General features: G+C 54.4%; 1 protein-coding gene across 1 annotated transcript in view; it reads left to right on the top strand.

The window, feature by feature from the left end:
• The window catches only part of LOC139253816 (large neutral amino acids transporter small subunit 2-like), a 96,793-nt gene that overhangs the window by 31,700 nt on the left and 41,759 nt on the right, over window positions 1–23,334 (top strand). The window contains exons 2-5 of the mRNA XM_070873578.1: window positions 9,613–9,738; window positions 13,299–13,452; window positions 14,416–14,539; window positions 20,525–20,628. Coding sequence (XP_070729679.1) covers window positions 9,613–9,738; window positions 13,299–13,452; window positions 14,416–14,539; window positions 20,525–20,628 — 508 coding nt within the window. The remainder of the gene's footprint in view (window positions 1–9,612; window positions 9,739–13,298; window positions 13,453–14,415; window positions 14,540–20,524; window positions 20,629–23,334) is intronic.

The following is a 23,334-nucleotide window of genomic DNA, read 5'->3' as shown; positions in this document are numbered from 1 at the left end:
TTGGAAGAAGAGCGGGGCCCAGCTCTCCCCCTCTGGTGTTCCGGGGCCCAATATTTATCCCTCAATCAACATCACTTTTTCAAAACCAACCCCCCCTCCCCCCGGATCATCTGTTCATTCTCACACTGTGGTTGGTGGGATCTTGCTGTGCACAAAATGGCTGCCGCTTTTCCGGCACGACAACAGAGACCACACTGCACAAAAATCACTGCGTCGGCTGTGGAGAACTTGGGGATGCCTTGAGATGGTGAAAGGCCTGTCTCTTGACCCTCCCGCTCGGCTAGCTACGTTTTAAGAAGAAATACGCCTCCCTTCCGTGCGCCATTTTAACTGAGGAGGGTAGGGGGGCGCCGGGGGTGGGGGGAGCTTTCCCGCCATTAAAGTGAGGCTCCGAGCTCGCCCTCTTTTTTTCCCCCCCTCCCAGCGGGTGAGTTGAGCCTTGTTTTGTTCTGTGCCTGGTGAGGTAATCCTGATTTCCCAAGCGGCCTGTGACTCCTGGGCCTGCTCCAAGCCTGATCGAATGTCTTCCCAGAACCAGCTCTGTACGTCCTGTCCCGCTCACAATTCCAGGCAAAACCCCAGCTCTCAGCAATGTGCAGCTTTGAACTCTGACCTCCATCCCCTCCTCCCTCGACCCTTAACCCCACCCCCGGGCCTATGGCTAAAGGCCTCGCCTCCCCTGGTGGTTTTTGCCCCATTTTCCTATTCTCTCCCCGCCCTGCCTCTCACCCCCCCCCCCCCCGCCCTGCCTCTCACCCCTCCCGCCCCTCACCCCCCCCACCCCCCGCCCTGCCTCTCACCCCTCCCGATTCCACAGGGTTTGCTCCTCCAGACACAGCAGGTCATTTGACAATGGCTTCACCCAGAGCGCCGCTCAAACACACGTGCTGACCGAGTCCGGGAAACGTCATCGTGGGCAGTGTTCGGGAGCAGGGACCCCAGCGTAATAAATTTAAAGTATTCTCACAGCCCACTTCCCTCATAACCAACCAGAAAAAGAAAGAAACGCTTGCATTGATACAGCACCGTTCGTGAGCCAATTCAGTAGTGTCGTCACCGTTGTAATGCAGGAGTAATTCTACAATGCTGCCTTGTCATCATACCAAGTCGTGAGCCTCCCCAGATAGTTCCCTCCCCTCCCTCTCGCCGTCCCCCTCTCGCCCTCCCCTTCTCCCTCCCTCTTCGTCCCTCTCCAGGACCCATGGAGTGACCTCTGACCTGCGCGGTGGTCTTTGGGGGGGTGGGGGTGGGGGGGGGGTGAGAGTGGTGGTTCCCCCTGTGGGACCGTTGGGGTGAGCTGGTGGGAGGAGAGGAGGACGGAGAGAGACTGAGGAAAGCGAGAGCGTGAGAGTGAGATAGAGAGTGAGAGAGAGAGAGATAGATAGAGATAGAGAGAGAGAGAGATAGAGAGAGAGATAGATAGATAGAGTGAGATAGAGAGTGAGATAGAGAGTGAGATAGAGAGTGAGAGAGAGATAGAGTGAGATAGAGAGTGAGATAGAGAGTGAGATAGAGAGTGAGATAGAGAGCGAGATAGAGAGCGAGATAGAGAGCGAGAGAGAGAGCGAGAGAGAGAGCGAGAGCGAGAGAGAGAGCGAGAGAGAGAGCGAGAGAGAGAGCGAGAGAGAGAGCGAGAGAGAGAGAGATAGAGAGAGAGAGAGATAGAGAGAGAGAGATAGAGAGAGAGAGAGAGAGAGAGAGAGAGAGAGAGATAGATAGATAGAGTGAGATAGAGAGCGAGATAGAGAGCGAGATAGAGAGCGAGAGCGAGAGCGAGAGAGAGAGCGAGATAGAGAGTGAGAGAGAGAGAGAGAGAGAGAGCTATTGTGTGGCCGGCCTATTGTCCGCTCCCCTTTCTGTTTGAAGAGAAATTGGACACTTTACATTGCGGAGAGTTGGACGCTGCACTGTTAACCCTTCCCCGTCCGGAGAGGGAGCCACGCCGAACCCTTGGCCTGCTATAAATAAAAACCGAGAATGCCAGAAATACTCAGCAGATCAACAAGTATCTGTGTGTCGGTGGGGGGGGGGGGAAGAGAGAGAAAAACAGAGTTCACGTTTCAGGTTGATGACCTTTAGTCAGAACTGGTTAGCGGTCTGAGCTGTAACAGGCTTTGAGCCCGTACAGAGGCAGGGAAATACAAAACGGAAAGGATAGCAGGCAGGAGAGATGAAATGACTAAAGGAGTGATGGTGCGAGACGAAAGCAGATGGTAATGGGACAACAACAACTCGTATTTCTATCGCGCCTTTAATATCCCAAGGTGCCTCACAGGAGTATTATGAGACATTAAAAAAAATTGTCACTGTAATATATTTGCTTCGTGGGTCCTTTGCTGAAACATTCGTCGCAACACATTGCAATTAAGAACTAGTGGGTTTATCAGATCACACGACACATTACAGGTTCATCCACAGGGCTCACAACCACCTGCCCCATCGTGGATCCCCCGAACCCAACTGGCTGGGGTTTTATTGAGTCTTGTCAACATCACGTGACCGACGAAAGGGGTGATGGTGCAAGATGGCAATGGGATAAGAATAACAACTGTGTATTTATATAGCGCCTTTAATGGAGTGAAATGCCCCAAGGCGCTTCACAGGAGTATTATGAGACACAAGAAATTTGACCCCGAGCTGCGTAAGTAGAAATTAGGGCAGGTGACCAAAAGCTTGGTCAGAGAGGGAGGTTTTAAGGAGCGTCTTGAAGGAGGAGAGAGAGGTAGAGAGGCGGAGAGGTTTAGGGAGGGAGTTCCAGAGCTTGGGGCCCAGGCAACAGAAGGCACGGCCACCGATGGTGGAGCGATTATAATCAGGGATGCTCAGGGGGGCAGAATTAGAGGAGTGCAGACATCTCGGGGGGTTGTGGGGCTGGAGGAGATTACAGAGATAGGGAGGGGGCGAGGGCCATGGAGGGATTTGTAAACAAGGATGAGAATTGTGAAATCGAGGCGTCGCTTAACCGGGAGCCAATGTAGGTCAGCGAGCACAGGGGGTGATGGGTGAGCGGGACTGGGAGCGAGTTAGGACACGGGGCATCGAGCACAGGGGGTGATGGGTGAGTGGGACTTGGTGCGAGTTAGGACACGGGGCAGTGAGCACAGGGGGTGATGGGTGAGCGGGACTTGGTGCGAGTTAGGACACGGGGCAGTGAGCACAGGGGGTGATGGGTGAGCGGGACTCGGTGCGAGTTAGGACACGGGGCAGTGAGCACAGAGGGTGATGGGTGAGCGGGACGTGGTGCGAGTTAGGACACGGGGCAGCGAGTACAGGGGGTGATGGGTGAGCGGGACTGGGTGCGAGTTAGGACACGGGGCAGCGAGCACAGGGGGTGATGGGTGAGCAGGACTTGGTGCGAGTTAGGACACGGGGCAGTGATCACAGTGGGTGATGGGTGAGCGGGACTCGGTGCGAGTTAGGACACGGGGCAGTGAGCACAGGGGGTGATGGGTGAGCGGGACTAGGTGTGAGTTAGGACACGGGGCAGTGAGCACAGGGGGTGATGGGTGAGCGGGACTCGGTGCGAGTTAGGACACGGGGCATCGAGCACAGGGGGTGATGGGTGAGTGGGACTTGGTGCGAGTTAGGACACGGGGCAGTGAGCACAGGGGGTGATGGGTGAGCGGGACTTGGTGCGAGTTAGGACACGGGGCAGTGAGCACAGGGGGTGATGGGTGAGCGGGACTCGGTGCGAGTTAGGACACGGGGCAGTGAGCACAGTGGGTGATGGGTGAGCGGGACTGGGTGTGAGTTAGGACACTGGGCAGTGAGCACAGGGTGTGATGGGTGAGCGGGACTCAATGCGAGTTAAGACACAGGGGCAGCCGAGTTTTGGATCACCTCCAGTTTACGTCGGGTAGAATGTGGGAGGCCGGCCAGGAGTATGTTGGGATAGTCACGTCTAGAGGTAACAAGTAAAGAGACAACAGATTGGTCTAGAGGAGGTGTAAATGGCAATAGCAGAATCATCAGGAACTGCTGCCATCTGGGGGTGGGGGGAGGGGGGAAAAAGTGCCTGCTCCCTGCAAAGGCTAGTGACCTTTGCCCCCATCCCTACTCGCTTCCCTTCGCGGGTTGTAACATTACCCAGCCTCTCTCCCGTTCACTTTGTCCGCCACGCCCCCTCCCCCCTCATTAACCCCTCATTGCAGATGACACAAAGATTAGTGGGAAAGCGGGTTGTGTGGAGGACACAGAGAGGCTGCAAAGAGATTTAGATAGGTTAAGCGAATGGGCTAAGGTTTGGCAGACGGAATGCAATGTCGGAAAGTGTGAGGTCATCCACCTTGGGAAAGAAAACAGTAAAAGGGAATATTATTTGAATGGGGAGAAATTACAACATGCTGCGGTGCAGAGGGACCTGGGGGTCCTTGTGCATGAAACTCTTTTAGGAGCAAACAAAAAACATTAAACCGTGCCCCCCCGATCTGGGGGAAACACCAAACATTTACAATGCCCTTTTTTTTGGGGGCACAGAATTGAATTTTTCTCCAAGTGCCCCCTATAAAAGGGGAGGGGGACACTAAAAGCACCGGCAATTAAAACAAATTAACTTAAAAACATAAAATCAAATTAATCCCAAAAAGTTAGTTTGCAGGTGCAGCAGGTAATCAGGAAGGCGAATGGAATGTTGGCCTTCATTGCGAGAGGGATGGAGTACAAAAGCAGGGAGGTCCTGCTGCAACTGTACAGGGTATTGGTGAGGCCACACCTGGAGTACTGCGTGCAGTTTTGGTCACCTTACTTAAGGAAGGATATACTGGCTTTGGAGGGGGTACAGAGACGATTCACTAGGCTGATTCCGGAGATGAGGAGGTTACCTTATGATGATAGATTGAGTAGACTGGATCTTTACTCGTTGGAGTTCAGAAGGATGAGGGGTGATCTTATAGAAACATTTAAAATAATGAAAGGGATAGACAAGATAGAGGCAGAGAGGTTGTTTCCACTGGTCGGGGAGACTAGAACTAGGGGGCACAGCCTCAAAATATGGGGGAGCCAATTTAAAACCGAGTTGAGAAGGAATTTCTTCTCCCAGAGGGTTGTGAATCTGTGGAATTCTCTGCCCAAGGAAGCAGTTGAGGCTAGCTCATTGAATGTATTCAAATCACAGACAGATAGATTTTTAACCAATAAGGGAATTAAGGGTTACGGGGAGCGGGCGGGTAAGTGGAGCTGAGTCCACGGCCAGATCAGCCATGATCTTGTTGAATGGCGGAGCAGGCTCGAGGGGCTCGATGGCCTACTCCTGTTCCTAATTCTTATGTTCTTATGTTCTAACCCTGTTGAACTCTCCCCTCCCTGATGACCTCTTCCCATTGACCGCTAACCTTCCCCCATTGGGTTGTGGGGCTGCACTGTCTCGGACAGGGAAGGTATGCCCAGTGTCCGTGGAACCTGTGTTCTCCCCCCTTGCTGGAGAGGAAAAAACTATTTTTAAATGGTGTGGTGACTGGGTGATGAATGAACTTTGGTTGTTGGGTGCTGGGCTGAGGGGGGGGAATGGGATTAGCGAGGGAGCTACAGGGAGAAAGACTTGCATTTATATAGCGCCTTTCACGACCACCGGACGTCCCAAAGAGCTTTACAGCCAATGAAGTACTTTTGGAGTGCAGTCACCGTTGTAATGTGGGAAACGCCAAATTGCGCACAGCAAGCTCCCACACACTGCAATGTGATAATGACCCAGATAATCTGTTTTTGTTATGTTGATTGAGGGATAAATATTGGCCCCAGGACCCCAGGGATAACTCCCCCTGCTTTTCTTCAAAATAGTGGCCGTGGGATCTTTTACGTCCACCCGAGAGAACAGACGGGGCCTCGGTTTAACGTCTCATCCGGAAGACGCCACCTCCGACAGTGCGGCATTCCCTCAGTACTGTCCCTCCGTCAGTGCGGCACTCCCTCAGTACTGCCCCTCCGACAGTGCGGCGCTCCCTCAGTACCGCCCCTCCGACAGTGCAGCACTCCCTCAGTACTGCCCCTCCCACAGTGCGGCGCTCCCTCAGTACTGCCCCTCCGACAGTGCGGCACTCCCTCAGTACCGCCCCTCCGACAGTGCGGGGCTCCCTCAGTACTGTCCCTCCGTCAGTGCGGCACTCCCTCAGTACTGCCCCTCCGACAGTGCGGCGCTCCCTCAGTACCGCCCCTCCGACAGTGCAGCACTCCCTCAGTACTGCCCCTCCCACAGTGCGGCGCTCCCTCAGTACTGCCCCTCCGACAGTGCGGCACTCCCTCAGTACTGTCCCTCCGTCAGTGTGGCACTCCCTCAGTACTGCCCCTCCGACAGTGTGGCACTCCCTCAGTACTGCCCCTCCGACAGTGCGGCGCTCCCTCAGTACTGCCCCTCCGACAGTGCGGCGCTCCCTCAGTACTGCCCCTCCGACAGTGCGGCGCTCCCTCAGTACTGCCCCTCCGACAGTGCGGCGCTCCCTCAGTACTGCCCCTCCGACAGTGCGGCGCTCCCTCAGTACTGCCCCTCCGACAGTGCGGCGCTCCCTCAGCACTGCACTGGGAGTGTCAGCCTGGATTTCTGTGCTCGAGTCCCTGGAGTGGGACTGTGAACCCACGACCTTCTGACTCAGAGGCGAGAGTGCTGCCCACTGAGCCACGGCTGAGATTGGCTCCACTCCGCTCCTTGCCTGGGGGGGCTGTATCTGTGAGCGGTGAGGTGGAGAGCTTGCAGCCAACAGCAGCTCTTTGTATTTACAGAGGAGCTATTTAGAAAAACATGTTGATCAGGATTCCTCGGGGCTGGGATTGGGGCCGTGTGAGGGGAACGGGAGATCAACAGTGGTGGTGGGCGGGGCGGGGGTGAGAGGTCAACGACAGGGGGAGAGGGCGACACGTGTGTGGGGGGTGAGAGGTCAGCAACTGGGAGAGAGGTCGAGGTGTGGGGGGGGTGAGAGGTCGGCGACTGGGAGAGAGGTCGAGGTGTGGGGGGGGTGAGAGGTCGGCGACTGGGAGAGAGGTCGAGGTGTGGGGGGGTGAGAGGTCGGCAACTAGGAGAGAGGTCGACACGCGTGTGGGGGGTTGAGAGGTCGGCGACTGGGAGAGAGGTCGAGGTGTGTGGGGGGTGAGAGGTCGGCGACTGGGAGAGAGGTCGAGGTGTGTGGGGGGTGAGAGGTCGGTGACTGGGAGAGAGGTCGAGCTGTGGGGGGGTGAGAGGTCGGTGACTGGGAGAGAGGTCGAGGTGTGTGGGGGTGAGAGGTCGACACGTGTGTGGGGGGTGAGAGGTCGACACGTGTGTGGGGGGTGAGAGGTCGGCGACTGGGAGAGAGGTCGAGGTGTGTGGGGGGTGAGAGGTCGACACGTGTGTGGGGGGTGAGAGGTTGACGTGTGGGGGGGGTGAGAGGTCGGTGACTGGGAGAGAGGTCGAGGTGTGTGGGGGGTGAGAGGTCGACACGTGTGTGGGGGGTGAGAGGTCGGCGACTGGGAGAGAGGTCGAGGTGTGTGGGGGGTGAGAGGTCGACACGTGTGTGGGGGGTGAGAGGTTGACGTGTGGGGGGGTGAGAGGTCGGTGACTGGGAGAGAGGTCGAGGTGTGTGGGGGGTTGAGAGGTCGGCGACTGGGAGAGAGGTCGAGGTGTGTGGGGGGTGAGAGGTCGACACGTGTGTGGGGGGTGAGAGGTTGACGTGTGGGGGGGGGTGAGAGGTCGGTGACTGGGAGAGAGGTCGAGGTGTGTGTGTGGGGGGGGTGAGAGGTCGACACGTATGGGGGGGTGAGAGGTCGACACGTGTGGGGGGGTGAGAGGTCAGCGACTGGGAGAGAGGTCGACATGGAGGGGGGGGAGAAGTGGGGCTGACACGTGGGGGAGGCCCGCCAGGGATAGAAAGCCCTCTCTCGGGAGACTCCCCGCTCGGGCAGGCCCATGCCCAGCTTGGTGCCACCGCAGCAAAATATCCGGCCCACAGCCAGTGCACAACCTCCCTCGCGGTTAAACCTTGCCCCCCCCCCCCCCCCCCGGCCCGCCCCCCCCCCCGGCCCGCCCACCACTATAACCGATTCCCATCCTGTAAGAAACCTGCCACAAGAAAAAGCGGGTGTGATCCTGGGACGACAGCCAGGATGTATGGAGGAAGCACACAGGCTCAGAGCGGAGAGCAACCCCTGACTGCCTCCACTTGCAGGTTGATGACTAATTAAGAATAATTTGAGAGAAGCTTCCATCAATCACAGACTGCTGGCCATTTGCAGTGTGTCTCAGTATCCCACTGGTGGCCATTTGCAGTGTGTCTCAGTATCCCACTGGTGGCCATTTGCAGTGTGTCTCAGTATCCCACTGCTGGCCATTTGCAGTGTGTCTCAGTATCCCACTGGTGGCCATTTGCAGTGTGTCTCAGTATCCCACTGCTGGCCATTTGCAGTGTGTCTCAGTATCCCACTGCTGGCCATTTGCAGTGTGTCTCAGTATCCCACTGGTGGCCATTTGCAGTGTGTCTCAGTATCCCACTGGTGGCCATTTGCAGTGTATCTCAGTATCCCACTGGTGGCCATTTGCAGTGTGTCTCAGTATCCCACTGCTGGCCATTTGCAGTGTGTCTCAGTATCCCACTGGTGGCCATTTGCAGTGTGTCTCAGTATCCCACTGGTGGCCATTTGCAGTGTGTCTCAGTATCCCACTGCTGGCCATTTGCAGTGTGTCTCAGTATCCCACTGCTGGCCATTTGCAGTGTGTCTCAGTATCCCACTGGTGGCCATTTGCAGTGTGTCTCAGTATCCCACTGGTGGCCATTTGCAGTGTATCTCAGTATCCCACTGGTGGCCATTTGCAGTGTGTCTCAGTATCCCACTGCTGGCCATTTGCAGTGTGTCTCAGTATCCCACTGGTGGCCATTTGCAGTGTGTCTCAGTATCCCACTGGTGGCCATTTGCAGTGTGTCTCTGACTGTGTGCGTTTCTGAGTGGAGATGTAAAGTGAGTGCAAATTTGCGCTTAAATCCTTACCACAGTGCAAATTCAGAAGATATTCTGAAAGTGCTCACTGTTTGCTGTCTGGTTCGAAAACATCCCAAGTATCAGTGTACAGATATCGCTAGTCTGTGACATCTTATTCCTTATCCAGTGCTTGGGAGAGTGGCAGCATTGGCAACTACATGGTTCAGGGATGCAGCAAGAGAAACCCAGGGATCCTGTATCTAACCCCCTGTACCTGCCCTGGGAGTGTTTGATGGGACAGTGTAGAGGGAGCTTTACTCTGTATCTAAACCCCCTGTACCTGCCCTGGGAGTGTTTGATGGGGCAGTGCAGAGGGAGCTTTACTCTGTATCTAATTTCGTGATGTACCTGCCCTGGGAGTGTTTGATGGGGCAGTGTAGAGGGAGCTTTACTCTGAAGATCTGAGTTTAAGACAACCCAGCAAACTCATTAATTCTCAGGAGGTGTGGCTCACTGGAAAGGCTGCATTTATTGCCGATCCCTAATTGAGAAGATGTTCTGAGCCGCCTTGAACAGCTGCAGTCTGTGCGGTGAAGGTGTTCCCACAGTGGGTTCAGGTCTGGAGTTCCAGGATTTTGAGATGCGGGTCCCTGGCCGCTATCCCGGTGGGTTCTTGCCGTGTTTCCCTGCTCCCATACTGTCCCCTTGACTGCCTGTTTTCCCATCCTCCTCTAGTGCTGCTGACCTGGGTGAACTGCTCCAGCGTGCGATGGGCAACCCATGTGCAGGACATCTTCACGGCTGGCAAACTGTTGGCACTTGGTCTCATCATCATCATGGGTTTCGTGCAGATCTGCCAAGGTAGGTGGAGCACCCTCAGACCGGCCTAACCACGGCAACACACCACCCTCAGACCGGCCTAACCACGGCAACACACCACCCTCAGACCGGCCTAACCACGGCAACACACCACCCTCAGACCGGACTAACCACGGCAACACACCACCCTCAGACCGGCCTAACCACGGCAACACACCACCCTCAGACCGGACTAACCATGGCAACACACCACCCTCAGACCGGCCTAACCACGGCAACACAGCACCCTCAGACCGGCCTAACCACGGCAACACACCACCCTCAGACCGGTGTAACCACGGCAACACACCACCCTCAGACCGGCCTAACCACGGCAACACACCACCCTCAGACCGGTGTAACCACAGCAACACACCACCCTCAGACCGGCCTAACCACGGCAACACACCACCCTCAGACCGGCCTAACCACGGCAACACACCACCCTCAGACCGGTGTAACCACGGCAACACACCACCCTCAGACCGGCCTAACCACGGCAACACACCACCCTCAGACCGGTGTAACCACAGCAACACACCACCCTCAGACCGGACTAACCATGGCAACACACCACCCTCAGACCGGTGTAACCACGGCAACACAGCACCCTCAGACCGGCCTAACCACGGCAACACACCACCCTCAGACCGGTGTAACCACGGCAACACAGCACCCTTCAGACCGGCCTAACCACGGCAACACAGCACCCGCAGACCGGCCTAACCATGGCAACACACCACCCTCAGACCGGCCTAACCACGGCAACACACCACCCTCAGACCGGCCTAACCACGGCAACACACCACCCTCAGACCGGCCTAACCACGGCAACACACCACCCTCAGACCGGCCTTACCACGGCAACACACCACCCTCAGACCGGACTAACCACGGCAACACACCACCCTCAGACCGGACTAACCACGGCAACACACCACCCTCAGACCGGACTAACCACGGCAACACACCACCCTCAGACCGGACTAACCACAGCAACACACCACCCTCAGACCGGCCTAACCACGGCAACACACCACCCTCAGACCGGCCTAACCATGGCAACACACCACCCTCAGACCGGACTAACCACAGCAACACACCACCCTCAGACCGGCCTAACCATGGCAACACACCACCCTCAGACCGGTGTAACCACGGCAACACACCACCCTCAGACCGGACTAACCACGGCAACACACCACCCTCAGACCGGACTAACCACGGCAACACACCACCCTCAGACCGGTGTAACCACGGCAACACACCACCCTCAGACCGGCCTAACCACGGCAACACACCACCCTCAGACCGGTGTAACCACAGCAACACAGCACCCGCAGACCGGTGTAACCACGGCAACACACCACCCTCAGACCGGTGTAACCACGGCAACACATCACCCTCAGACCGGCCTAACCACCGCAACACAGCACCCGCAGACCGGTGTAACCATAGCAACACACCACCCGCAGACCGGTGTAACCATAGCAACACACCACCCGCAGACCGGAGTAACCACGGCAACACAGCACCCGCAGACCGGTGTAACCACGGCAACACAGCACCCGCAGACCGGCCTAACCACGGCAACACAGCACCCGCAGACCGGTGTAACCACGGCAACACACCACCCGCAGACCGGTGTAACCACGGCAACACAGCACCCGCAGACCGGCCTAACTACCGCAACACAGTACCCGCAGACCGGTGTAACCACGGCAACACACCACCCTCAGACCGGCCTAACCACGGCAACACACCACCCTCAGACCGGTGTAACCACGGCAACACAGCACCCTCAGACCGGTGTAACCACGGCAACACAGCACCCGCAGACCGGCCTAACCACGGCAACACAGCACCCGCAGACCGGCCTAACCACGGCAACACAGCACCCTCAGACTGGTGTAACCACGGCAACACAGCACCCTCAGACTGGTGTAACCACGGCAACACAGCACCCGCAGACCGGCCTAACCACGGCAACACAGCACCCTCAGACCGGTGTAACCACGGCAACACAGCACCCGCAGACCGGCCTAACCACGGCAACACAGCACCGTAGTCTCTCAACTAGCTTACACAACCTAAGCAGTGGGCCCTCCATGGCTCGCTCTGTCTCTCTCTCTCTCTCTCTCCGCCCCCCCTCCCCCAGTGTCTAACTCTAACTCTAACTCTCTAAGTCTCTCTCTAACTCTCTCTTTCCCTCCCCCCCGCCCTGTCTCTCTCTTTCTGTACCCTCAGTCTCCCTCCCACTCTCTCACTTCCCATCTCTCGCTCTCTTTCTCATCCTCTCCCTCTCTCTCTCTCTCCCCCCTGTCTGTGTGTGTGTCTCTGTCTCTTTCTCTCTCTCTGTCTCTGTCTCTCTCTCTCTCTCTTTCCCCCTCCCCCCTCCGTCTCCAGTCCCCTGACAGGGTTAAATTTGTCAGAGCATCAGATTAGTTTAAATACCGTCTGATAACTCCCCAGGTCACCATGGCAACCGGGCCTCGAGCTGCGATCATGCTGAGGCGAGGCCACGTGCGTCATCTTGGTTGCCAACGCTGGTGGCTGGGGGCCAGGTCTCGGGGAGCGCAGGAGGCAGAGGTCAAGGGCCTCCGTCTCAGAAAGCTGCCTGACTGGGAAGGCCGAGGCTAATCTGGGGAGGGCGATACGAGCGTGAACAGCTGGGGAAGCGGGAGGGGGCGGAGGCCCCTCTCTCATGGTCCCAATCTTCCTCTTCATGTGATGGAGTGGGGGAAGCTAGGCCCAGGCTTCTTCAGATTTAGCCGCTTATCCGGCAACTAATCTGCCTCATGTGAGTCCCCATCACCTCGACCTAGAGTTCCAACTCTGAAAAGAAAGAAAAAAGAGTTTAATTTCTACAGCACCTCTGGAGGCCCCAAAGCGTAGTACGTACCTCAGCCAATGACGCACCTTTCGAATTACGGTGGTAATGTAGGAAACACGGCAGCCATTTTTGTTCACTCTCCCCACCCGTTTAATCTCCTCCCGCAGCCCATTGACACCATAAAGAAAAGAAAGAGTTGGATTTATATAGCGCCTTTCATGACCACCGGACGTCTCAAAGCGCTTTGCAGCCAATGAGTGCAGCCAATGTTGGGATAAACGCGGCAACCAATTTGCGCACAGCAAGCTCCCACACACAGCAATGTGATAATGACTAGATAATTGTTATGTTGATTGAAGGATAAATATTGGCCCCAGGACACCGGGGATAACTCCCCCACCTCCCCGCTCTTATTTGAAATAGTGGCCGTGGGATCTTTTACGTCCACCTGAGAGAGCAGACGGGGCCCTCGGTTTAACGTCTCATCCAGAAGACGGCACCTGCACTGGGAGTGTCAGCCTGGATTTCTGTGCTCGAGCCCCTGGAGTGGGACTTGAACCCACAACCTCCTGACTCTGAGGCGAGAGTGCTGCCCACTGAGCCACGGCTGGTGCTCCCTAAGTTAAGGGTGACCTGCAGTCGGGGTTGAAGTGCACAGCTGCGATGGTGCCCGGCACACCCCCCAAACTTCATCCCCCTCCCCGCCTGACGGCTTGCATTCCGGTTGCAGGTCACTATTACTGGCTGGAACCCAAGAACGCCTTTCAGACGTGGCAGGAGCCCGAGGTCGGCCTGGTGGCCCTGGCCTTCCTCCAAGGCTCGTTTGCGTACGGAGGCTGGAACTTCCTCAACTACGTGACGGAGGAGCTCGTTGATCCCTACAGGTAAACGGGAGCACGAGGAGGGGGAACGGAAGCGTGTACTACATCACACGAAGGACGGGAGCGTGTGTATTACATCACACAAGGGGCTGGGAACGTGTGTATTACATCACACAAGGGACAGGAGTGTGCGTATTACATCACACAAGGGACGGGAGCATGTGTATTACATCACACAAGGGACGGGAGCGTGTGTACTACATCACACAAGGGACGGGAGCGTGTGTACTACATCACACAAGGGACGGGAGCGTGTGTACTACATCACACAAGGGACGGGAGCGTGTGTATTACATCACACAAGGGGCTAGGAACGTGCGTATGACATCACACAAGGGCTGGGAACGTGCGTATGACATCACACAAGGATTGGGAACATGAGTATGACATCACACAAGGGCTGGGAACGTGCGTATGACATCACACAAGGATTGGGAACATGAGTATGACATCACACAAGGGCTGGGAACGTGCGTATGACATCACACAAGGATTGGGATCGTGCGTATGACATCACACAAGGGCTGGGATCGTGCGTATGACATCACACAAGGACTGGGAACGTGTGTATGACATCACACAAGGGCTGGGAACGTGCGTATGACATCACACAAGGACTGGGAACGTGTGTATGACATCACACAAGGGCTGGGAACATGTGTATGACATCACACAAGGGCTGGGAATGTACGTATGACATCACACAAGGACTCGGAACGTGCGTATGACATCACACAAGGACTCGGAACGTGTGTATTACATCACACAAGGGCTGGGAACGTGTGTATGACATCACACAAGGGCTGGGAACGTGTGTATGACATCACACAAGGGCTGGGAATGTGTGTATTACATCACGTGCGTCTCTCTCTCCGTCTCCCTCTGTCACTCTCTGTCGCCTCCCCACCCTACCTGTGTTCACTGCACCCTCTCACCGTGTTCCATTAACCCCCCCCCATACTGCAGGAACCTCCCGCGAGCGATCTTCATCTCCATCCCGCTGGTGACCTTTGTCTACGTCTTTGCCAACATCGCCTACGTGACGGCCATGTCGCCGATGGAGCTGCTGGAGAGCAATGCGGTGGCAGTGGTAAGATCCGTGACCCCACGCGGCCCGTACGTTGCACCTCGGTCCCGGGCCATCGCCACCGCGCGGCCAAGCAATGAGCTCGTCCGACAACATGGACGGGGATCTGCACTTGGGGTCCCCAACCCCTAACCACCACAACCACGTCCCTGACCCTGGTCACATCAGAGGGAGACTCACAGTAAAGAACAACTCCACCTGTTAACACCTGGTGTAGAGGGAGCTTTACTCTGTATCTAACCCCCTGTACCTGCCCTGGGAGTGTTTGATGGGGCAGTGTAGAGGGAGCTTTACTCTGTATCTAACCCCCTGTACCTGCCCTGGGAGTGTTTGATGGGACAGTGTAGAGGGAGCTTTACTCTGTATCTAACCCCATGCTGTACCTGACCTGGGAGTGTTTGATGGGACAGTGTAGAGGGAGCTTTACTCTGTATCTAACCCCGTGCTGTACCTGCCCTGGGAGTGTTTGATGGGACAGTGTAGAGGGAGCTTTACTCTGTATCTAACCCCGTGCTGTTCCTGCCCTGGGAGTGTTTGATGGGACAGTGTAGAGGGAGCTTTACTCTGTATCTAACCCCGTGCTGTACCTGCCCTGGGAGTGTTTCATGGGGCAGTGTAGAGGGAGCTTTACTCTGTATCTAACCCCCTGTACCTGCCCTGGGAGTGTTTGATGGGGCAGTGTAGAGGGAGCTTTACTCTGTATCTAACCCTCTGTACCTGCCCTGGGAGTATTTGATGGGGACAGTGTAGAGGGAGCTTTACTCTGTATCTAACCCTCTGTACCTGCCCTGGGAGTATTTGATGGGACAGTGTAGAGGGAGCTTTACTCTGTATCTAACCCCGTGCTGTTCCTGCCCTGGGAGTGTTTGATGGGACAGTGTAGAGGGAGCTTTACTCTGTATCTAACCCCGTGCTGTACCTGCCCTGGGAGTGTTTCATGGGGCAGTGTAGAGGGAGCTTTACTCTGTATCTAACCCCCTGTACCTGCCCTGGGAGTGTTTGATGGGGCAGTGTAGAGGGAGCTTTACTCTGTATCTAACCCTCTGTACCTGCCCTGGGAGTATTTGATGGGGACAGTGTAGAGGGAGCTTTACTCTGTATCTAACCCCCTGTACCTGCCCTGGGAGTGTTTGATGGGACAGTGTAGAGGGAGCTTTACTCTGTATCTAACCCTCTGTACCTGCCCTGGGAGTGTTTGATGGGGACAGTGTAGAGGGAGCTTTACTCTGTATCTAACCCCCTGTACCTGCCCTGGGAGTGTTTGATGGGACAGTGTAGAGGGAGCTTTACTCTGTATCTAACCCCGTGCTGTACCTGCCCTGGGAGTGTTTGATGGGACAGTATAGAGGGAGCTTTACTCTGTATCTAACCCATGCTGTACCTGCCCTGGGAGTGTTTGATGGGACAGTGTAGAGGGAGCTTTACTCTGTATCTAACCCGTGCTGTACCTGTCCTGGGAGTATTGATTAAAAATTCATTCCTGGGATGTGGGCGTCGCTGGCAAGGCCGGCATTTATTGGCCATCCCTAATTGCCCCTTGAGAAGGTGGTGGTGAGCCGCCTTCTTGAACCGCTGCAGTCCGTGTGGTGAAGGTGCTCCCACAGTGCTGTTAGGGAGGGAGTTCCAGGATTGTGACCCAGCGACGATGAAGGAACGGCCGATATATTCCCAAGTCGGGATGGTGTGTGACTGGGACGGGAACATGGAGGTGGTGGTGTTCCCATGCGCTCGACGAGACTCGAGGTGCTCAGCGCCCTCCCGGATGCACTTCCTCCACTTAGGGGCGGACTGGTCTTTGGGCCCAGGGACTCCCAGGTGTTGGTGGGGATGTCGCACTTTATCAGGGAGGGCTTTGTGGGTGTCCTTGTAACGTTTCCTCTCCCCACCTGGGGCTCGCTTGTCGTGAAGGAGTTCCGAGTAGAGCGCTTGCTTTGGGAGTCTCGTGTCTGGCATGGGGACAATGTGGCCCCGCCCAGCGGAGCTGGTCGAGTGTGGTCAGTGCTTCGATGCTGGGGATGTTGGGCCTGGTCGAGGACGGTAATGTTGCTGCGTCTGTCCTCACAGGGGATTTATAGGATCTTGCGGAGACATTGTTGGTGGTATTTCTCCAGCGACTTGAGGTGTCTACTGTACATGTTCCGTGTCTCTGAGCCATACAGGAGGGCGGGTATCACTACAGCCCTGTAGACCATGAGCTTGGTGGTGGATTTGAGGGCCTGGTCTTCAAACACTCTTTTCCTCAGGCAGTCGAAGGCTGCACTGGTGCACTGGAGGCGGTGTTGGATCTCCTCATCAATGTCTGCCTTTGTTGATAAGAGGCTCCCGAGGTATGGGAAATGGTCCACGTTGTCCAGTTGTCCAGGGCCACGCCGTGGATCTTGATAACTGCGGGAGGGAGGGTGGGGGTCATTGCCTGACACTTGTGTGGTGCGAATGTTATTTGCCACTTATCAGTCCAAGCCTGAATGTTGTTCAGGTCGTGCTGCATGTGGGCAAGGACTGATTCATTATCTGAGGAGTTGCGAATGGAACTGAACACCGTGCAGTCATCAGCGAACATCCCCACTTCTGATGGAGGGAAGGTCATTGATGAAACAGCTGAAGATGGTTGGGCCGAGGACACTGCCCGGAGGAACTCCTGCAGCGATGTCCTGGGGCTGTGATGATTGACCTCCAACCACCACAACCATCTTCCTTTGTGTTGGTTATGACTCCAACCAGTGGAGAGTTGTTCCCCCGATTCCCATTGACTTCTGTTTTACTAGGGCTCCTTGATGCCACACTTTGATGTCAAGGGCAGTCACTGTCCCCTCACCTCTGGAATTCAGCTCTTTTGTCCATGTTTGGACCAAGGCTGTGATGAGGTCTGGAGCCGAGTGATCCTGGTGGAACCCACACTGAGCCTCGGTGAGCAGGTTATTGGTGAGTAAATGCCACTCGATAGCACTGTCGACGACACCGTGCATCACTTTGCTGATGATTGAGAGTCAGACTGGATTTGCCCTGCTTTTTGTGGACAGGACATACCTTGTCGGGTAGATACCAGTGTTGTAGCTGTTGTGGAACAGCTTGGCTAGAGGCACGGCTAGTTCTGGGGCACAAGTCTTCAGCACAACAGCCGGGATGTTGTCAGGGCCCGTAGCCTTTGCTGCATCCAGTGCGCTCAGCCGTTTCTTGAAATCACGAGGAGTGAATCGAATTGGCTGAAGACTGATTTCTGTGGTGGTGGGAACCTCAGGAGGTTCTGGCAGTAGATAGCCTTGACTTTTGCACTCGCGTGCTGGGCTCCGCCATCATGGAGGATGGGAATGTTCATGGAGCCTCCTCCTCCCGCTGGTTGTTTAATGGTCCACCACCATTCATGATAGTTAGATGTAGTCCTTACTACTCGGGGGATCAAGGGGTACGGCGAGAAAGCAGGAATGGGGTACTGAAGTTGCATGTTCAGCCATGAACCCATTGAATGGCGGTGCAGGCTCGAAGGGCCGAATGGCCTGCTCCTGCACCTATTTTCTATGTTTCTATGATTGGGTGTTGTAGGACTGCAGAGCTTTGATCTGACCCGTTGATTGTGGGATCGCTTAGCCCTGTCTATAGCATGCTGCTCCCGCTGTTTAGCATGCATGTAGTCCTGTGTTGTACCTTCCCCAGGTTGGCACCTCGTGTCTAGGTACGCCTGGTGCCGCTCCTGGCGCGCTCTTGCACACTCCTCATTGAACCAGGGTCGGTCCCCAGGCTTGATGGTAAGGGTAGAGTGAGAGATATGCCGGGCCATGAGGTTACAATTCTGCTGCTGATGGCCCACAGCGCCTCATGGATGCCCAGTTTCGAGCTGTTAGATCTATTCTAAATCTATCCCATTTAGCACAGTGGTAGTGCCATACGACATGGTGGAGGGTGTCCTCAGTGTGAAGATGTGACTCTGTCTCCACAATGACTGTGTGGTGGTCACTGCTACCGATACTGTCACGGACTGATACACCTGCGACAGGTAGATTGGTGAGGACGCGGTTGAGAATGGTTTTTCGCTCGTGGTGGTTCTCTCACCGCCTGCCGCATACCCCGGTCTGGCAGCTGCGTCCTTCAGGACTCGGTCAGTAAAGCTGCTACCGAGCCACTCGTGACATTGAAGTCCCCCCACCCAGAGTACGTTCTGTGCCCTTGCTACCCTCAGTGCTTCTTCCAAGTGGTGTTCAACATGGAGGGCTACTGGTTCATCAGCTGAGGGAGGGCGGGAGGTGGGGGAATCAGCAGGAGGTTTCCTCGCCCAAGCTTGACCTGAAGCCGTGAGACTTCATGGGGGTCCGGAGTCGATGTTGAGAACTCCCAGAGCCCCTCCCTCCTGAGTGTGTACCACTGAGCCACCACTTCTGGTGGGTCAATCCTGTCAGTGGGACAGGACACACCCAGGGATGGTGATGGAGAAGTCTGGCACATTGTCTGATAGCACAGTGTCGAGGGAGCTTTACTCTGTATCTAACCCCCTGTACCTGCCCTGGGAGTGTTTGATGGGACAGTGTAGAGGGAGCTTTACTCTGTATCTAACCCGTGCTGTACCTGCCCTGGGAGTGTTTGATGGGACAGTGTAGAGGGAACTTTACTCTGTATCTAACCCCCTGTACCTGCCCTGGGAGTGTTTGATGGGACAGTGCAGAGGGAGCTTTACTCTGTATCTAACCCCCTGTACCTGCCCTGGGAGTGTTTGATGGGACAGTGTAGAGGGAGCTTTACTCTGTATCTAACCCCCTGTACCTGCCCTGGGAGTGTTTGATGGGACAGTGTAGAGAGAGTTTTACTCTGTATCTAACCCCTGTACCTGCCCTGGGAGTGTTTGATGGGGCAGTGTGGAGGGAGCTTTACTCTGTATCTAACCCCCTGTACCTGCCCTGGGAGTGTTTGATGGGACAGTGTAGAGGGAGTTTTACTCTGTATCTAACCCCCTGTACCTGCCCTGGGAGTGTTTGATGGGGCAGTGCAGAGGGAGCTTTACTCTGTATCTAACCCCCTGTACCTGCCCTGGGAGTGTTTGATGGGACAGTGCAGAGGGAGCTTTACTCTGTATCTAACCCCCTGTACCTGCCCTGGGAGTGTTTGATGGGACAGTGTAGAGGGAGCTTTACTCTGTATCTAACCCGTGCTGTACCTGCCCTGGGAGTGTTTGATGGGACAGTGTAGAGGGAGCTTTACTCTGTATCTAACCCCTTGCTGTATCTGCCCTGGGAGTGTTTGATGGGACAGTGTAGAGGGAGCTTTACTCTGTATCTAACCCGTGCTGTACCTGCCCTGGGAGTGTTTGATGGGACAGTGTAGAGGGAGCTTTACTCTGTATCTAACCCCGTGCTGTACCTGCCCTGGGAGTGTTTGATGGGACAGTGTAGAGGGAGCTTTACTTTGTATCTAACCCGTGCTGTACCTGCCCTGGGAGTGTTTGATGGGACAGTGTAGAGGGAGCTTTACTCTGTATCTAACCCCTGTACCTGCCCTGGGAGTGTTTGATGGGACAGTGTAGAGGGAGCTTTACTCTGTATCTAACCCCCTGTACCTGCCCTGGGAGTGTTTGATGGGACAATGTAGAGAGAGCTTTACTCTGTATCTAACCCCGTGCTGTACCTGCCCTGGGAGTGTTTGATGGGACAGTGTAGAGGGAGCTTTACTTTGTATCTAACCCGTGCTGTACCTGCCCTGGGAGTGTTTGATGGGACAGTGTAGAGGGATCTTTAATCTGTATTTAACCCCCTGTACCTGCCCTGGGAGTGTTTGATGGGACAGTGTAGAGGGAGCTTTAATCTGTATTTAACCCCCTGTACCTGCCCTGGGAGTGTTTGATGGGACAGTGTAGAGGGAGCTTTAATCTGTATTTAACCCCCTGTACCTGCCCTGGGAGTGTTTGATGGGACAGTGTAGAGGGAGCTTTACTCAGTATCTAACCCGTGCAGTACCTGGGTCTACTCTCCTGGTTAATCCATCTCTCTCTCTCTCCTTCCTCAGACATTTGGAGAGAAGTTGCTGGGGGTGATGTCCTGGATCATGCCCATCTCTGTGGCCCTGTCGACCTTTGGCGGAGTCAATGGGTCCCTCTTCACCTCCTCAAGGTCAGTCCATTGGGCCTCGTTGATCGGGGGAGGGGATAGTGGGGGTAAGGGGAAGGTCGGGGGTTGTGTCTCAGGTTCCACGTCGATGATCTTTGCCTCCACCTGGCCCTCAAACCGAGCTCCGAAGTTCAGGATTGGCTTCGTGGAGGTGGGCTGTGAGTTACCCCTCCACCCCACCCTGCTGTGGATGGGGGGCGGAATTCATGAGGGAGTTAAAGTCAGCTCCCAATCACAGTCCAACGAGGATCATGTGGGAAAGTGTGGGGCTCGGGGGTGGGGGGTGGGGGGCGTCCCAAGACGGGCTCGAGTTCTGCAGTGATGCTCCTCACGGTGGAATAACCCATCAAGCCTCACTGCCTCGAACTCACCCGTGAAGACTGGGGAAGGGCGGGGGGGGTGGGCGGGTGCGGGGGCACTTGGGGCAGGCTACTGGGTTGCCAACTCTGGTTGGATATGTCCCTGGGAGGTTTCATCCTGTGACCGATTCCCCCTCCCCTCACACACGTCCGCCATTGGTCGCCCAACTGGCCCGCCACTCACGTCTTCCCAGGCCAATCAGAAAGCAAACCGACCCTTCCTTGCCCCCCGATTGGATGATTCTTCTCTGTCGGTGAAACAGCCATTCCCCCCCCCACCCCTCGCCCCCCATCCCCCCTGTAATGTATTTGCTTCATGGGTTCTTTGCTTAATAATTCCGAGCAACACGATGGCCCAGAAATGGCGGTCGGAGGCTTGCCACGGGCAGATGCCTCCGACCTGAAACATTTCTCCGAATCTACCTGGTGGGTCTGGGTTGGAGCGAGGGATTCCGGCGGGAAGGGCCTCCTCTTCCCGCGCTGCGGAGCGCGTTCCCGTCCTCCCGGTTCCCGTGCAGGAGGTGCAGTCACATGGGACTGCTCAGCCAATCAGATACAGCATTCCAAAGCTTTCTCATTAATAGCAACGGGATCTCCCTATCCACCAGTTCTCATCGCTATTAATGGGGGGAAATAAACACACATAACAAAAAAATAAACAAACACACCTCACACAATTAAAATTAATTGAAATTAAAGTTAATAAATGCCTTTTAGAAAAAATATTTTTGCGATTTTTAAAAAAGTTTTGTAATTGGGGTTAAAAATAAACTTGTCTTAGTGGGGAAGGTTTTTTTTTAATAAAATGTGTTTCTTCTATCTTATTTAATTATGTTTTTGTATGTTTTAAAACTCTTACGCCTGTAACAGTGGGCGAGGCGCCTGCTTTTATCAGGCGCAAGAGTTTTGAGGGCATTTGCTGGGCAGGATATGGGTAAATCCCGCAATCTTGCCCAAGCAAATGTCCTCGCTCCAGAGATATGGATGATCTGTTCAGCTCCAGCCTGACGGATCGGAAAAGCCGGTTTTCAGCGCATGCGCGTTATACGCTGAAAACCAGCTTTTGCGATGCTTTCCCGGTTGTCCCAGGGAGGCTGGGATTTCCAGGCCCTTGCTATTAAGAGAAAACACATTACCGGTTCATCCACCTGTCCCACAACCACCTTTCCCCATCGTGGATCCCCCAAACCCAACTGGCTGGGGTTTTATTGAGTCTTGTGGACATCACGTGACTGGCTAAGCCACTCCCACCTCAACAGCTCTACAACTATTTTGGTTGTACCTGTACATCAAATGCCCCCTTATTAAAGGAGCACTAAAAACCGACAATTAACTTTTAACAATGATGGTTCAAATTAAAATTGGGTTGCCGGGGGTGACGATGCACTCCAGTCCCTCCGGCGCCCACCTCTCGTGGAAGGCCGCGAGTGTACCGGTGGACACCGCGTGCTCCATCTCCAGGGACGCCCTGGCTCGGATGTAACCGCGGAAGTGAGGCGGGCAGTCAGGCTGAACGACCCCCTCAACCGCCCGCTGCCTGGACCGGCTGATGGCCACCTACAAGGTCCTACGAGGAGGCCCTCCGACCTACCCGCTCCCCTCCGCACAGGGTGCCCAAAGATCAGGAATGTGGGACTGAAGTGCAGCCAGAATTTGAGGAGCAGCCCCTTCAAATATTGTCAACAGCTCTACAACTATTTTTTGGTTGTAATCAAATTAAACAGTTAAATCAAGTGCCCCCCTGATTAAAGGGGGAGGACACTCCAAACATTTTTCAAGTGCCCTTTTTTTTGTTTTTTTTCTCCTTTTTTTTGTTTGTTTTTTTTTTCCTTTCCTTTTTTTGTTTTTTTTTCTCCATTTTCTTGTTTTTTTTTCCTTTTTTTGTTTTTTTCCTTTTTTTGTTTTTTTTCCTATTTTTTGTTTTTTTCCCCTTTTTTTGTTTTTTTTCCTTTTTTTTGTTTTTTTCCCTTTTTTTGTGTTTTCCTTTTTTTGTTTTTTTTCCTATTGTTTTGTTATTTCCTTTTTTTTGTTTTTTTTTCCTTTTTTTTGTTTTTCCTTTTTTTTGTTTTTTCCTTTTTTTGTTTTTTTCCTGTTTTTGTTTTTATTTCCTTTTTTTGTTTTTTTTTCCTTTTTTTTGTTTTTCCTTTTTTTTGTTTTTTCCTTTTTTTGTTTTTTTCCTGTTTTTGTTTTTATTTCCTTTTTTTTGTTTTTTTTTCCTTTTTTTTGTTTTTCCTTTTTTTTGTTTTTTCCTTTTTTTGTTTTTTTTCCTGTTTTTGTTTTTTTTCCCTTTTTTTCCCTATTTTTTGTTTTTTTTTCATTTTTTTTTGTTTTTTTTTCTCATTTTTTTTGT

This window comes from Pristiophorus japonicus, unplaced genomic scaffold (genome assembly GCF_044704955.1).
Source record: "Pristiophorus japonicus isolate sPriJap1 unplaced genomic scaffold, sPriJap1.hap1 HAP1_SCAFFOLD_515, whole genome shotgun sequence".
NCBI lineage: Eukaryota > Metazoa > Chordata > Chondrichthyes > Pristiophoridae > Pristiophorus > Pristiophorus japonicus.
The sequence above is the reverse complement of the archived record's forward strand: the minus strand, read 5'-3'. Positions and strand labels throughout refer to the sequence as shown.